This window comes from Canis lupus, chromosome 31, assembly GCF_048164855.1.
Source record: "Canis lupus baileyi chromosome 31, mCanLup2.hap1, whole genome shotgun sequence".
NCBI classification, from domain to species: Eukaryota; Metazoa; Chordata; class Mammalia; order Carnivora; family Canidae; genus Canis; species Canis lupus.
Genome location: NC_132868.1, coordinates 34,052,718 through 34,069,620, shown reverse-complemented (window position 1 = coordinate 34,069,620; position 16,903 = coordinate 34,052,718). Strand labels below are relative to the sequence as shown.

Here is a 16,903-nt window from a genome sequence, read left to right as displayed (position 1 = left end):
TATCTTGGTCTAGAAATAGAGTGTGAATTGTTGAGCCTCCGATGTGTAGTGCCAGGCATTGACACTACAGGCCCATAAATGTCACTTGGTAGCCTGCAGATTCAAATAGAAAAGCAATACTTTGAATACCAGAGCAGAATGTACTTCTTTATATGTTTTCCTTTATAGCCTCAAAACTGAAGATGATAGTTGGATATAATGTGAGAACACATGACAAAGTAATTTTCTGGGTGGAAATACTTTATTTTGATTGTACTGTAATGATATTATGAAATTTCCATGGATTTGAAGATATAATTATAGTGATGGTATACACTTTAGATCTTGCAATATTGCTTCCGTGCGTCAAGTTACAATAACCCTCAGCATTTTCTGTAAACAAAGGGAATGTTTTCAGTGAGGTTGCTTCCTATGAGAACAGTTGTCATCAGACTTTAGATGGTTGCAACTTCCTATAAAGCACCAGCAGGGGACTAGCAGGTGCTCAGGGAGCTTTATGGCCTAGAAATTAATCACTCCCTAGAGAGGCTCAGGGGACTCACTTTTATAGGATCTGATCACCTCTTAGCTTTGTTCTCCCTTCTTCTCTCTCTCTCCCCTCCTTTTCTCTTTTGGAAGAAAGACAGATGAGAGAAAAGGATGGAGAGAAAACGAGGAGGAGATCATATTCTTCCTAGAGGTTAAGAGCTATTTGCCTTTTGGAGCCTGTGAGTCTGATAGGAATGGAAAGGTCCTCCTGACAAAAGGCAGCAAGATCCCTTTCCTTGCTCGGGGAATGGGATTTTGCTCCCCACTATCTGGTGCTGGGTCATCGAGGATGTAGGGACAGGCTTTTTACCCGAGTCTGGCTGTGTTTGTGCCAGGCATTGAGGTCTGTCAATCCCACTCTAACATTCTAAACCAGTCATGACTTAAATAAACCATGGTTGGGGCATGAGCTGGACCTTGGAGAGCAGCAGATGGCTGCTAAGCTCCTGTTTGCCTGCTTCAGACCCAAGAGGCAGAACCTAGGAATTTGGCCAATTATTCATCTTAAGTCTCTAGAATCCCATATGATTATTTTGACTAATGTTGTTTCGTGCCATGTGTTCCAATTGAAAAAAAAAAACACTCAAGGTATCTTGAGATTGGGTAAAATGTCTGAATGCAGACTCAGCTGTAACTTCTCATTGTGAATTCTTTAATGGAGAGGGGAAGCATTCATTGGTGAGTCTTCCTCACGTGTCAGGGTGTGTGAGCATGATCTGGGTTTTGTTTTTGATGTTAGGTGTTAAAGCAGTTCTATTTTGCTCATGTTTTGTGGGAAACCAACTAAAGATTTTCTTCTTTCTTCTTTCTTCTTCTTCTTCTTCTTCTTCTTCTTCTTCTTCTTCTTCTTCTTCTTCTTCTTTCTTCTTTCTCCTTCTCCTTCTCCTTCTCCTTCTTCTCCTCCTCCTCCTCCTCCTCCTTCTTTTTTTTTTTTTATCAGTTACTTACAATGCATCTTTAGATGCTATCATTTCCAGTACAACCAGCAATACAAACACTATGGTGCTGGCTTGGAGAGAGAAATCAAAAAAACATCTTAAAATGACATCCTTCAATGTTGCCGAGGGCATTCATGCTTTTGATTACCACTCTCAGCTCAATTTAATTGGTATGTAAAATAAATCATGATAACTATGAGGGCCTCATAAATAGTCTGGGGTGCATATTTGTATGCAGGGAGCCTCTCCACCTTGTGCTTTATTGCCAGAGAGACCAACTTGAACAGCTCACATTTTATTGCCTGAGAATGTCTGATAATGATGCATTATGATGTGCAGCATGTATCAACTACATTGGGGTGAAAATATGAGAAAGTGCCCCAATGCTTTCATTAGTGTTTTTGTTAGAAGTTGTGAGGGTGTAAGATGAGATAGAGAAAGAAGATGGTTTTTGTGTTGTGTCTGCTCTTTTACCATCTTTCTGACACCACCAGATGCTCAACCTGCTGCTACTGCTGCTACCACCACCACTACCGCTGCTATCACGTACACACATGCGTGAGAACGGCAAAATGTAGAACGTTTTTCCCCTTTCAGGATACAACCTGCAGTGCTTTTTTTTGAACATTTTCGGATGATCAGAGTCTTAGTTTAAAATGAAAGTTCCTTTTTTGGATATAAAAGAGTATATTTTAGCTGAGGATATAAGCTGTAAAGTTTTTAGGTGTTAACCAAATATATGACATTTTGAAAGGTGATAGATAGCTTGATATACATATTAATCCAAACATTGTAAAAAAAAAGTGAGATATTAAAAAATTAATAGGGTAGTGACAGAGAATGAACATATATGGCTCATTAATATAAGCCTCTTTTAATAATTATCATTCATAGAATACTGATCAGCTAGGAGGCTGAGTCTCCAAAATCCCTAATGATCATGGCTGACAATCATGGTAAAAGACACCTTGAATGTGAACTCAGGAATATGCCAATATCCACCTTTCAAAGAGAATTGTGGAACTAATAGAGAAGGCTGGGTTCACCGAAGGACTCAAATATCAGCCATTTCATTGATTCATTGATTAATTATTTCAGCCCCTTTACACTGATGACTGGCATAAGTGCTGGAAAAGTAAGAGGGAAGAAGCTCAGCTCTACGCTCAGCATTAGACAAGAGAAAAACAAAGAAAGCTCTGCTGAGTTTCCACAGACCTGAAGAACCACTGTACCCCCTGCTCTTGATGTGCTCCCTGAATGAAACCCATTTATGTTAAAAAATATCTTATTCTCTCAATAGAGCCAGTCAAAAGTGTAACTTTGCTGTTTGTGTGCTTGTAAATACTCAATTAGTTATGTGACAGTGGAAATAATTTTTTCCATCCACTCTCTTATTAATCTGGAAACTTTAAATATTGTCTTAGTCCTTTCTAATTCCTGGGATAACTGTAATTTGGTCTGCATTCCTAGATTGTGTTAGCCAGAGGGGGGAAACATTAGGACTGGGAAATGGGATTCTCTGCCCTCCTGGTTGGGCTACCAGTCGCCTCCTAAACAGGACTGTGTTGTCCCATCACCTCATGCACACTCCTTCCACGCTACCCCCTCCATTTCAACCATTTCCAGTGATAGAACTCATGCCCTTTTAGCTTGACATGGTCTTCCTTCCTTCAAGGCAGGGTGCAGTGGTTCTCAGAGGTTTTAACAACTTACAGATATGCAATATATACTCATTTCAAAAAAGAAAATTATTTGGGTCATTCATGTTCTAAAAACAAATTTTTTCCCCTTATTTTGATTAGCAACTGCTGGCATCAACAAAAAAGTTTGCCTTTGGAACCCTTATGTTGTCTCTAAGCCAGTTGGTGTCCTTTGGGGTCACTCAGCCAGTGTCATAGCTGTCCAATTCTTTGCTGCAAGAAAACAACTTTTCAGCTTCTCCAAAGATAAGGTAAGTAACAGTATATTTAATTTATTTAGTTTTGCCTTCTCAGTTCCTACCTAAATATATCTGTGGTCCTGAATTCCTCTGAGGGATGGTGTTGATTTTTAAAATACAGGTTGACTACTATGTCTTTGGAAATCTAAATTTGGAAAAGATATTTAGGGTCACTTAAGCATAGTCCTGGGCAACTGGGGAAAGTATTTCATTAAAAAAAAAAAACTCTTTAAAACCATATACGCATAGATTTAATCCTTAGAACTGCATTCTCACACATCTTGAAAGTTTTCAAAGTTCTCAATAATTCAATAGAAAAAAAAACAAATAGAGACAAGGAAATGTTTCTCGGCAATGGTAAGATATGGAATAGGCACAGCTAATTTGCTGTCATTTTGATGTCGAAGACACTTGGTAAGTTAGAAATCAAAGTTAATTTGAAGATGTTAAGTATATGAAAAATATTTCAATTATGTATATCAGTCCATTTCTATTTAGAGATATTGATGGGGTATTTTAAATATGGTGGGGGGAAAAAACATGGTACCAACTAGGCAGTCCACGTCGAGTCCTGACCACATTATTTACTATCCATATCCCCTTAGGAAAATTTCTTAATCTCCAATAATCTTGTCATTTGTTTCTCTGTAAAACTTTCATTTTACATAATGCCCAATTCATAGATCCAAATAACCTGTGATAGATTTCAAGACCCTTGCTTGAGAAGAGAAGGATAGGCAATAGGCTTACTGGGGTCAGCCTCTGAGACTTTCAATGAATCTACTTTTTCCTTTATTCTAAAGTGATACATGTCTATGCAAAAATTAAACAGAAACCCATCCTCAACTCCTTAGCTTCACCCCACAAGTCCTGCCAAGCTTGCCCATTTTACCGTACCACCTATTGTGTAAATCTTCTCCCAATTCTGGTTGATTCTATCAGCAATATATGTTTATCAGCCTCTTGTCTCCCTCTCAGCTGCCACTGCTCTAATTCCAAATCTCATCTTCTTTTGCCCCCCCCCCATTTGCAAAGGTTTCCTAACTTGTCTCCCTACTCTCAGATGGGTCTGACTTTAATCTGCCCCTACCCTGCTAGTGAAGTGGTTTGTAAAAACAAAGACAAAAACAAAAAAACACAACCCTTTTTTAGCACTTCATCTAATCCTCAGTCTAAATATCAACTCCAGAATTCTTAAGCTTTTGTACAAAGCGCCCCCACCCACCAAGTTTGTCAGCCCTATTTTATTTCCTGCTTTTCTCTTTCATGCATTTAATGCTCCAGCCATGTCCCCCCACCTTTGGCTGTTCCCACCGTGCTGCCTCATGGCTCTGCAGCACATTCTTCCTTCTGCCTTTGGTTCCCTCTCCTTGATGATCAAATGGCAAATGCCTGTTTATCCTCAAAGTTTCAAACTTTTTGGAGTTTTTCACACAGCCTAGGTGTTTCCTTCTTTGCACTCCAGTTGCACCTGTGTGTCTCTCATTAGAGCATGTATCCCGTTGTATCAAAATAGTCAAGTTTCCTTCCTTAATCAGGGGGGGTATCTTTTCAGCTTGTATCCTTGGTTTCCATCACAGCGCCTGGCACCTTGTGGTGTCTGTTCAGTGCTTATTCGTTGACACCTTGAAGTGAAGACATGTTACTATGAATTTAGAGTACCAAAAAACTCAATCTGAAAACTTTTTAACTATCCAGTCACATTTAATGGTTTTGTTTTTGAGATCTTTGAGCACTTTCTTATAAGTCCCAGTACTGAATTTAATGTAGTGGGCTTTGTACACACACGTTAGGTTGAGTCCTTAAAAACAAAGATTATTTGCTGAATTCATTTTTTTGTGTTTCCCAGGGCATAGCTCATATTAATGTACATGAAACACATGCTGACTATGACCTATAAAATAGTGTAAATACAACTAATTGGGGTTCATGAGGTTAAGGACTATATCTTTTTTGGATTGTGCCAAACAGATGGTAGGTCCTCAATAAATCTTAAGTGAATGAATCTTTATCAAACATAGGTATGAAAGAAATAACAGGGATTTTATCATTACAGAAGTCTATGAAAGTGTTGCCTGAAAAAAAAAGCCAATCTTAAAGTAGGTTAGGAAGTGCTTTATTCATCTTACTGAACACTTTAACCTGGGAGATAGTATTTCAGGTTGTTCTGAAGAACTACTCCAGAGTTTGTTGGTTTTTCAGGGGATTATATGCAAAAGGGAGAAGGGGTCTATGTACTTGCAGGTAGTTCTCCAAGGTGTAATTGCGTGTCACAAGGTGTAATTCGTTCGAGGGTAAAAATTAGGGTTTACTGATTTCCACATATACTTGTGAAAGACCGACCCCTTAGGTCATCTTAATACATTATGTTTCTATCATATCTGATTTTTCAAAAATATTGCCTCCATGCTTCTGCTTACCTGGTTTTCTGATTCTTGTTTTGGTTTCTCCTTGAGATCACTTGAGATGGTCACAGAAGGCTTCCATCAGTTACCCACTGCTGTTTTAGCACCCGAAAGCTTTTATAACTTTAAAAGCAAGTGGAAAAAAAAGTCGTTAGAGTCAGAATTGATAGTGTATAGATATCATCAATGTTAAGACTACCTAGCTTCTTCCAAAGCTGTTTTATCATTCTATTTTTGCTTTGACTTGTAAACTATTACATTATAATAAAGCTTGTCATGCTGTCTCTTACATTAGTCTAAATCATTTCACTTTGATACAGGCATAATTATCTTAGTCTTTATGTCTTTACAACAGACAACAGGGCTTTCTGCTATCAGGTTAAGCCTTTGCTTTATTGCTGTACAATTCTTTTAGATGTTTTATGGGGCTGGGGTTAAGTTAAGGAATAGAGAAAATGAAAGAACACGTCTTTTTTTTTTTTTTTTTCAAAGAGCCTTTGAATGAATTATATTTTGGTCAATGAGTTGCTCTATCAGAGAATTTCAGACCAAAGCATTTTAGATCTAAATAATTTCTTCCAAAGACTGAGACTTAAGTTGTTTTTTGGAAGACTGCTCTATTATCATTCTGTGGTGATGATTAAATAAGTTTTTCCCTATAGAATTTGGTATCATGCCAAATAATAGTCCAATCACACATCGCTTTGGACTCCTAAGCTTTGACTGATGACAAGGCTCTGCTGGAGTCAATAACTTGCAGATTTGGAGGAGGAATTACCATGGGGAGCAAAAGGAATTTCAAAGCCTTTGGGAGATCTTTCTGCTGAGGATGACATTGTAACCGGTGAGCCTGATTAGGCTCTTCAATCGCTCCTAACTCTTCTCTTCCAGGCTGTTCACCCTGATTTGTCCACCAGAATCAGATCACTTTGTACCTTGATCCTTCATTGAAGGTTCTGTTTTTTCCCCAGAGCCTGATTGCTACATTGTAGCCCCAAAGTTGGTAAGGAAAAAACAAAGGGAGACTTTCCTATGGTGACTACATCTTACCTCTTTGTCCTCCCTTTCTTTCTGCAGACACTTCCTCCTCAAATTCCTGCTCATCATCCAGAAACAAAGTCATTTTCATTTTGTTTAAACTACACAAATAAATGGGTTAATGCCCTTCCATAAAAGTTGCAAATGAGGAAGCATGTAGTTCAAAAAGGTGAATATTCCTTTTGTTCACTTCCCCTTCAAATCAATTCCTCTCCCAAGACATAGTGATGGTTAATGCTTATGAATATTGTCTCACAATTTTTTTTTTAATTTTTATTTCTTTATGATAGTCACAGAGAGAGAGAGGCAGAGACACAGGCAGAGGGAGAAGCAGGCTCCATGCACCGGGAGCCCGACGTGGGATTCGATCCCGGGTCTCCAGGATCGCGCCCTGGGCCAAAGGCAGGCGCCAAACCGCTGCGCCACCCAGGGATCCCCCACAATTTTTATTGTAATATACAGTTGACCCTTGAATAACATGGGGGTTAGGGGCACACAGTCGAAAAGTCATGTATAATTTTTCACTCTTCAGAGATTTAACTTTCAATAGCCTACTGTTGACTAGGAGCCTTATTGATAACATAAATAGTTGGTTAACACATATTTTGTATATTTTCTGTATTATATACTAATTCTTACAATAAAGTGAGGTGGAGGGATCCCTGGGTGGCACAGCAGTTTGGTGCCTGCCTTTGGCCCAGGGCGCGATCCTGAAGACCCGGGATTGAATCCCACGTCGGGCTCCCGGTGCATGGAGCCTGCTTCTCCCTCTGCCTATGTCTCTGCCTCTCTCTCTCTCTCTGTGTGACTATCATAAATTTAAAAAAAAAAATTAAAAAAAAAATAAAGTGAGGTGGAAAAAAGACAATGCGAAGAAAATCATAAGGAAGAGAAAATACATATATAGTACTGTATTTATAAAAATATTCACATGTAAGTGGCCCAGCACAGTTCAAGGCCATGTTGTTCAAGGGTCAACTGATTATATAATATATGTATATAATAACATATTATATTACAATACATTATATGGACCATCCTATGTATGTATCCCAATACAAGGTAGTATTTATTATTAGTTTAGTTTTTATGTAAGTGGTAACACACAAGGTATACTTTTCTGCAACTTGGTTTTACCTAAATAATAGCTCCTGGAGATGTTTCTTTGTGATGTCACATAGACCTGAGTTTTTACCTGCTGCACAGTAATTCATAGTATGGATAGGTATAACTTAATGATTAATCACCTGTTGATTATAAAAGATATATCTATTTTTTCTTTATAAATCATCTTTCTCTCTCTCACACACACACACACACACACATCTTTAAGATCTCATGTGTTAATTTCTTTGTCATAAATTCTTAGAGATAAGTTCCTAGAAGTGATGCTATTAGGTCAACAGGGATTTACTTCTTAAAGGACCTTTTTAGTCATTGCTGATTTAGATCTAGAAACACTATACACGTTGGTATACTCATTAGAGGTGTGTAAAGGTGCCTGTTTCTCCACAGTCTTGTCAATAATGGATACTTTAATGTGCTCATTATTTTTGTTAATCTTATGGACAAAAAATTAGGATGAGTTTTTTTCTCAGATTTATTTATATTCACTTATTCTTTGTGCATTATTGAATCATGTCCTTTATCTTTTATTTTTTAAAAGACTTATTTATTTATTCATGAGAGACACAGAGAGAGACAGAGACACAGGCAGAGGGAGGAGAAGCAGGTTCAAGCAGGGAGCCCAATGCGGAACTCCATCCCTGGACTCTAGGATCTCTTCCTGAGCCTAAGGCAGACGTTTAACCGCTGAGCCACCCAGGCATCCCATGCCCTTTATCTTATTAACTCTGTCTTTTTCTTATTGATTCGTAGTAGTTTGAATATATTTTGATTATCTTTTATTATAGATGCAAATATTTTACTTGTTTAAAGTATATACCTTTAACTTTGTTTATATTCTTTTTCTCATTCAAAAGTTTTAAATTTTTATGCATTTGAGTCTAAGAAATGGTTTTCTTTATGGCTATAGATTTTGTGTCTAGCTTAGGAATGTCTTCCATACTTCATATTTATAAAATTATTCTCCTTTATTTCTAATAGTTTTTCTGTTGTTGAAGATAGTTTGCATCTACCATTGCAGTGTATTTTGTGTTTTTTCTACAAATGGATATCCAAGATTATTTTTTGGATGATTTGTCTCTCACTGTTTTGAAATGCCATTGTTATCACCATTTGAATTACCATATATATACACACACACGTGTGTGTGTGTGTGTGTGTGTGTATGAATTTGTTTCTGGGTGCTTTCTTTCCATCAGTCTACTTGTCTTTTCCTACATAATACACCATTTAACTTGCATAACTTTATTGTATATTTTGATACATGGTAGGGCATTTTCTAATTTTTGTTTTCCTTTTTTCAATTTTAACTATCTTCTGCATTTTATCCTTCCGAGTAAATTTTAGGATCAATATTCATGTTTCATAAAAAGAACATATTAGTATTTAGGTTGAAATTTCATTGACTATGATGATATTTGACATCTTTAAAATACTGAGGAACCACACCCTGTATTTCTTCATTTATTCATTCTTTTAGCTGTCTTTTAGAAAAATTTCATGCACAAATTTCTTTCCCATCCTATGTTTAGGTTTTCCCTACTTTTTATTTTAGAAGATACCTTATCATATTCTTGACTTTAATGTGAGTGTTTCTAATGGGAGGCTTTACTTTCTATATAACCCATTCAAGAGTTTTTATTTTTAATACAGTTTTTTTCTAAAACATTTTTTTAACTGCCTGGTAATTTGGGATAGTCTTTTAATGCTTGCTCATTTTAGAGATTTTGACTTTGGGCTCTTTAGTTTCAATTTCATTATTATCTGTTCCTTATCTAATAATTGCAATATTTGGAGTCCTTAGGTAACTAACTCAAATATTTGCTCCTCTGGGGGCTCTCTTTCATGGTGACTTGTTTCCTTTTTATGTTGTTTATCTTTTATTGTTACCTCATTTTTCGCTGTTGCTAAACCATAGATATTCTGAGGAACTAAACCGAAGATGCTTTCCTTCAGAGATTTTTGTCTGTTTCTGAAAGTAAACGTGAGGGAAACTGCTGTCCTGAGGCGACTATTCTTTTCTCTTGCCCAGTAACTGCATCTTGCTGATGGTCCAAGGCTTAGGCTCCTGGTTGTAGTCTTTTCATTTATGCCTACTGTTCACTGTTTCCATTTTAAGTTTTTTCTTCTTCCTGCTTTTTTTTTTTTTTTTTTTTTTACCTGTGGAGATTGTCCCCACTCTCTGAAGACCCAGCAAGGCAGCAGAAATTATGTTTTATTCAAAGTTGTGTTTCTTTATTTTTTTTTAATTTTTTTATTTATTTATGATAGTCACACACACACACACACACACACACAGAGAGAGAGAGAGAGAGAGAGAGAGAGAGAGAGACAGGCAGAGACACAGGCAGAGGGAGAAGCAGGCTCCGTGCAGGAAGCCCGATGTGGGACTCGATTCCGGGTCTCCAGGATCACACCCTGGGCTGAAGGCAGCACCAAACCGCTGAGCCACCCAGGCATCCCCAAAGTTGTGTTTCTTTAAAGCAGAAAGGCTCCCTATGAAAACCTAGTCTGCAATGGTACTTGAACCAGAATTTCCTTGTTCTAGCTGGTTTCCACTTATTTCCTTCAAAGCTGTGATTAGTATAAATCTCAAGTGGAAAGAAAGAAAAAGAAAGAAAGAAAGAAAGAAAGAAAAGAAAGAAACAAAGTTTTTCCATTTACTTTGTAAAATAAAATAGGAATGGTGATCTTTGAAAAGCAAAATTAGAAAAAGTTTTATGAAGACTAAGACAAATTCTGTTAAGTTTTTCAGTGTTTGGTGAGTAATGATAATGGCAAAAAAATCGGTTTAATAGAAATGTTTTTGATTTCCCAAGTAAACTTTTGTTCTGAAAAACGAAAGCACCTGAAGTAAAATGTTGGTATTAATTAAGTCTATTAAACTTGAGTTTATTATACTGAAATTTGTTATACTTGAATGAGGGCATCAATGAGATTTTTGCAGAACGATTCATAGTGTTAGAAAATGTTTTGAATTTTTCAAGGTCAGTGATATACAGACAATAGAAATCTGAGTCTTAGAGCCATTTAGCTTCTCTAATTCTTGTTGAAAAGAATATAAAAAGCAAACAGGGAGAGAAGAATATGGTTATGGTAACAATTTAAAGACGTTTAGCACAAGAGAAGATTTTAATTTCCAGCCAACATTTTAGGTTTGACTACAGTTCTAGAAAAAAGAATTGGTAAAAATACTTTTTAAAAGGAAGCTTTGTTCTATGACTTTATGATAAAAACATTATCTGAGCTATATAGCAGAATACTTTTGCTTGCATATATCGTATCAAACAAAATTGCCTTTAAGCATTCACTGATGATGCTGTTGTGGATTATCCAAGGGCTTAAATTCTAAATAAATAGACTTGTTAATACATGAAGGAGTATTCAGGAGACCCAGTTCCATCAGTTCCCGTTATCCTATCATCTGCAAGTAGGCTATCCATTTTTGTGGATTACCCCAGCGAGCTGAAGCTGCTTCACTGCTGTCCTCAAAATCCCCCAGTGATATATACTTCCTCTCTCTTTTATTTCATTTTATATCTGGCTGTTACAGGATGGTAGGAGTTAGTAGTAAATGTTTGATGGAACCAAACAGGTCTCACTTTGATAGTCATCTGAATCTATTTTCTACTTTTCCCTTACTTTTATATCATTATTAGGACATCATGAATCTTTTTTTCCCTCCTACTTTGAATGAAACTTGGACATGTTGCCAATATGTAAATAATGATGAGTTGGTTTTAAAAAGTGCACTGAAAGCAGTTTCTTTATCCACATATCTATCCATGTACCCACCCATCCATGAAGTTACTTGTTTACAAATATACTTATAGGACAAAAGCCAGTTTTATGTATTTATTTTCTTATTGTTCAGTACATTTTTCTATTTCTATGTGAAATGATTCTATCTCTTGAAGGAGCAGGAAAAAATTCTTCAGCAAAATTCGACTGCAAACACAGTGGTGTCCTAAATTTCTTTAGTCCAGGCTTCACAGTGCACCTTATTAAGTTTGTCTGTTGTTTTAGAATCTATAGATGATGGGTTGAGTAACTTCTGTACATTCGAGACAGGATTGACCGAATTGCAGAACTGGCAGGCGTCCCTTTCGGAGAAAGGTGAGGAAGTGGGCAGGTAAAATCACATACCTAGGCTGACAGATCTGAGTAATTTTGAAATGAGGATCCAGGTGTCTGGTCTCAGGCCATTGATTTTTAGTTCTTATGTATATGAATAATCCTGCATTATTAAATAGCTAGCAGATAGAACAAGGTAAAGATTAAACAAAAATATCTGTCCTCATCATCATGTGAATAGCTAAATCTTGTCTTGATATTAAATCATACGCTTAGGTACTTATTCCTCCTAATATAAAAATGCTGATGAAATAGAAAACCCTAAACAGGGGCACCTGGGTGGTTCAGTGGTTGAGCGTCTGCCTTCGGCTCAAGTCGTGTCCTGGGGTCCTGGGATCGAGTCCCATATGGGGCTCTCTGCAAGGAGTTTGGTTCTCCCTCTGCCTGTGTCTCTGCTTCTCTCTGTGTGTCTCTCATGAATAAATAAAATCTTAAAACAAAAGAAAAAAGAACGCCCCCAAACATGCCATTTCAAGAACTAGACTTAGGAAGGCTGAGCGTGGATAGACATCACAAATTCTCAGGTATCATGATGAAAACAGAGCATACAGTTTAGATCAAAATTTGTGGAAGATAATAAATTAAAAAGTGTCAATTGTTCAGTTGTGATTTTTAAGCTTAGATGTTCGTCAATTTATTTTTTCTATTAAGAAGAAAGAAAACTTCTCTAGGAAATCTAGATGAAAATTGTTATTAAATATATACTTCTCTCTGAACTGTGGCCTAATTCTATCCCAGAAGTCAACTTAAACATAAAAGAGAAGAACTCATGCTTCTCAAATACTAACTAGATATTTAAGTTACATTTTCTCAAAGGACTTGATTAATAAAACTGAATTAATGTGAGATATTTTCCACGATTAAAAGGATAAAGACTGATTAAGAAAGAAGGGGAATACAGTTACCCGGTTTACAGCTAAGCCACACGATATTACTGATTAAGCTGAGAGAGAGAATTCTTGTTCAAGGATATTAGCATTGACCTTAAAACCATGTAGAGAAGTCAAGGTACAACGCAAAGGAAATGCTTGGGAGATAAAAAAAAAAAAATACTAATGCCTGAGCCCCATTAAAGATTCTGATTTAATAGGCCTGGCAAAAAGGCCCAAACAGGTGATTTCTAAGGCACCAGAGGTGTTTCTAATGTCAGGGTTAAGAACCACTCATATAGAATGTGGTAGTATTGAAAAAATTGAAAAACATATGGGAGGTCACATACCGTGATATGATTTCTAGGCAAATGCCGGAACACCGTTCTGTGCATTGATGTTAATTTCTCCATGTTGCTTTGATGCTCATCAGAGAGGAAAATTAGAGAATTAAAGACAGAAGGGGACTTACTGGGATGAGGGATTGTTAATTAAGAGAAGGTTAAGGGTTCTTCGAAGGAATAAGGGAAAGCAGAACAATAGAACATACTTTTAAGAAAAAGTAATGATTATGCACATTTTGATAAAAACCTATTTCTAGTTTTAATTGCTAATAGCAAGAACTAACCTATCATAGACTAGTGGTTATTGCTCATCTATTTTTAATTTTTCGTTTAATTTATGTGGCTATATGTCAATGAAATATTAAAGGCAACATAAATTATTTGAACTATACAGTAGAAAATGATTCTGTGGAAATTATGGTCCACTAATACTATTAAGTTATTATTAATCTATATTCAATATGTCTCAGATTATTATTCTGACATGAAGTTAGTTTCTACCTTTTAGAAGGGAGTGCATACTAAACAAGACAGGATTCTGAACAATGCGAGTATGGCTATTATAAGCAATATGAGTGTTTGAAAATGATTTAGATGTATCTAATCCTGTGGCTTTAACATTCCAAAAAAGTTTATTAATTCTATTTTTATTTGGGACAATTGAAAAATATTTGCAAGACTTGGCTCTTACAGAATTTATATTTTTGAGGATAACATATTCTGGAGACTTTCTAAAATGTTTTAAGTAAAAACAATTTAGTAATGTTTAAGAACCAGAATAAGTTCTTCCATAAAAAATTCTTGCCAAAAACACCCCAGTTTACTTCATGGGTATATATTCTTGGGGTTAGAAGGATTGGTAATGCTGTTTACTGGCAGGGGTCGACTAGGTCATTTTAAGTTTGTTATAATTGTTGTAGATGGAGAGGTTATCCTAAACATCAAACATAATTATTTCTACAAGATGTTTGAAAAAGTTTCATTAAGTGTCATTGTGGATTGTTTGATATCTGCAATTGGGTGATTAACCATGTAGAAGTGAGGCACATTTTTCTGGAGTTCTGTATTCTTGGACTTTATCATAGCTATTGAGCTCTATCAATGAGCTAGATAAAGACATAGTCATTATGTGAGCCACAGTCTTCAACAAATTCCCAAAATAGTTATTGAAACTCTACTATGTCTCATGAGATATGTGGACAAATCAGGAAGGAACCGTCAATATCATTGAATTAGGATTCAAAATTATATTGTCATACTTTGTCTACTTTTGAATCAAAAGTAGAAAAAAATCCTAGTCTTGGTTTAATTATGGCATTTTTGAAGGTAGGATGGTAGACATCTGGCTTGATTATTTGTTCACAGGATTAAGATTTAGAGTTTTGCACAGTTGGAACCTCAAGGTAAGCAAAATTCATGATGGAGTGACTTAATCATAATGCAAAAAATAAGTGGTTTGAAGAAGTCATAGAACCCCTAACAATGGTTAGAATACACCCGAAATATTGACCCATTCTGAGCACCATGCTTAACATGGGTCCTTGAGGACCTTCAAGTGTTCATCTTACATTTTGATGAGTAGGAAGATATTGTTTTAAATTGATAATGCAAAAAAAAAAAAAATAAAAAATAAATTGATAATGCAGTAATTAGTGTATAAGTATTTTATTGTAACGTATCACAACTAATAGGCCTATAAAAAAAAGTTTAGATTGAGAGGAATAAAAAGGGAGAAAAAAATGTAAGTAACCTCTTTTCTTTCAAAGAAGAGAATCATTTGATCAATGTATATGTTATGTATATTAGAGAGATTGTATTACTTTTCAATTGCTAATGTGGCAATATGTACACATGTACATACACACATACACACGTACACACACTGCTATTATTTGATGTTATGGAGAAACCTATAACTCAGGAAGGTTAAAGAAGGCTGTCTCCAAATAAATAAAAATAATTAAAAAAAGGCTGTCTCTGAGGAGTAGAGCTTGGGATTGAGAGGGGTGGGTTGAGAATGGAGCCCTCCAGGACTATTGGATTTTATTTTATTTATTTTTTATTTTTTTATTTTTTATTTTTTTGACTATTGGATTTTAGACCATGGACATATCCAACTATGGTTTTAAAAGTAAGAAACACTTGAAAGATGATCCTCCCCTGGAGAGAACATGCAAACAGAGTGAGAGAATTGAGAGCTTGCCATGGTGGAGTGAGTTCTGATGGTGAGATGAAGGAACTGGGATCATTTACCCTGGACCAGAGGTAGAAGAAGAGGAAAAGAGAGTAGAACCAAAAGGCAGAAGAATATGTCTTTGGCTAGCCATACTTAATTACCATAGGGATTTCTATCTTGTGCATTCCCAAGATCTGCACATATGTATGAGAGCTGTGTCTATGTACCCAAAGAAATTACATAGAAAATCATGTGTGTGTGTGTGTGTGTGTGTGTGTGTGTACACATTTAGGAAGAGGGGGTAGACCATCATTTTGGAATATTTTATTTTTCCAAAAGAGTGTATGATTTAAAATACAGTAAGAACTACAGGGCAGTCTGCCTTCTAGACTAATAAATGCTCATTTAATCAGGGACTACTTTTTATAGATAATTGAGAAATAATTCTTACATTGGATAAGATAGACTAGTTTATTTGAAAGAACCTCTTCTGCTCTTAGGTCTTAATATTTGGGCAATGAAAAAATAATAGAATGCATTTAATAATAAAAATATTTATTGAACAGTTATTGCATGCTGGTCATCATGCTACATGCTTGACATGGGGTCTGGTTCAGTCTTCATAGTGCTGGATGGAATAGATACTACATCAAAACCTCAGAGAGACAAACTCGCTAGAGATTGCCCTATGGTAAGGGACAGAACCAAGATTAGAACTCAAAACATCTAGCCTAGAGCTTGCCCCTAGCATCTTTGGAGGGATTTCGCACTGTCTGGATTTGGCTCTCCCTCGCGGGCCCATGTTAATTTTGTACCATGACTGATAGTGGCAACACGTGCACCTGCAGAGCAGTTCTTCCTATTTTCTTCAGTGCTTGTCTCATCCGCATGTCATTTTTGTGTCTTGATTGCCTGCGTTTGAATAAGAATCTAATGTCTAAACTTTATTTGAGCTTGGTTTCACTTAATACCAAGTCTTTTTATTTCACACAGACATAAATATATATGTATACATGTAATATGTATATAATATATTTTTATATGATGTAGTTATATAGGAATGTGTTTATGTAATATATGTTAACTATATAGAGAGTATAATATATGATGTTACGTATATTAGAGAGATTGTATTACTTTTCGATTGCTAATGTGGCAATAACTACAAACCCAGTGGCTTAAAACCACACAGATATATCTGTGTTCTGTAGGCTAGAATTCCAGTATGGGGCTCACTGGGCTAAACTCAAGGTGTTGGCAGAGCACCTTCTTTCTGGAAGCTCTGGGGGAAAATCCCTTTCTTTGCCTTTTCCACCTTCATTGGCTCATGGCCCCCTTCCTCCAACTTCAAAGCCAGCAATACTAGATAGGGTCCTTCTCACATCCCATCAGTCTGATCTCCCTTCA

At 36.2% G+C, this 16,903-nt stretch overlaps 1 protein-coding gene across 1 annotated transcript in view; it reads left to right on the top strand.

The window, feature by feature from the left end:
• The window catches only part of WDR49 (WD repeat domain 49), a 130,756-nt gene that overhangs the window by 41,517 nt on the left and 72,336 nt on the right, over positions 1-16,903 (top strand). Inside the window, exons 5-6 of the mRNA XM_072808153.1 lie at positions 1,469-1,636; positions 3,269-3,417. Of these exons, the coding sequence (XP_072664254.1) occupies positions 1,469-1,636; positions 3,269-3,417 (317 nt within the window). The remainder of the gene's footprint in view (positions 1-1,468; positions 1,637-3,268; positions 3,418-16,903) is intronic.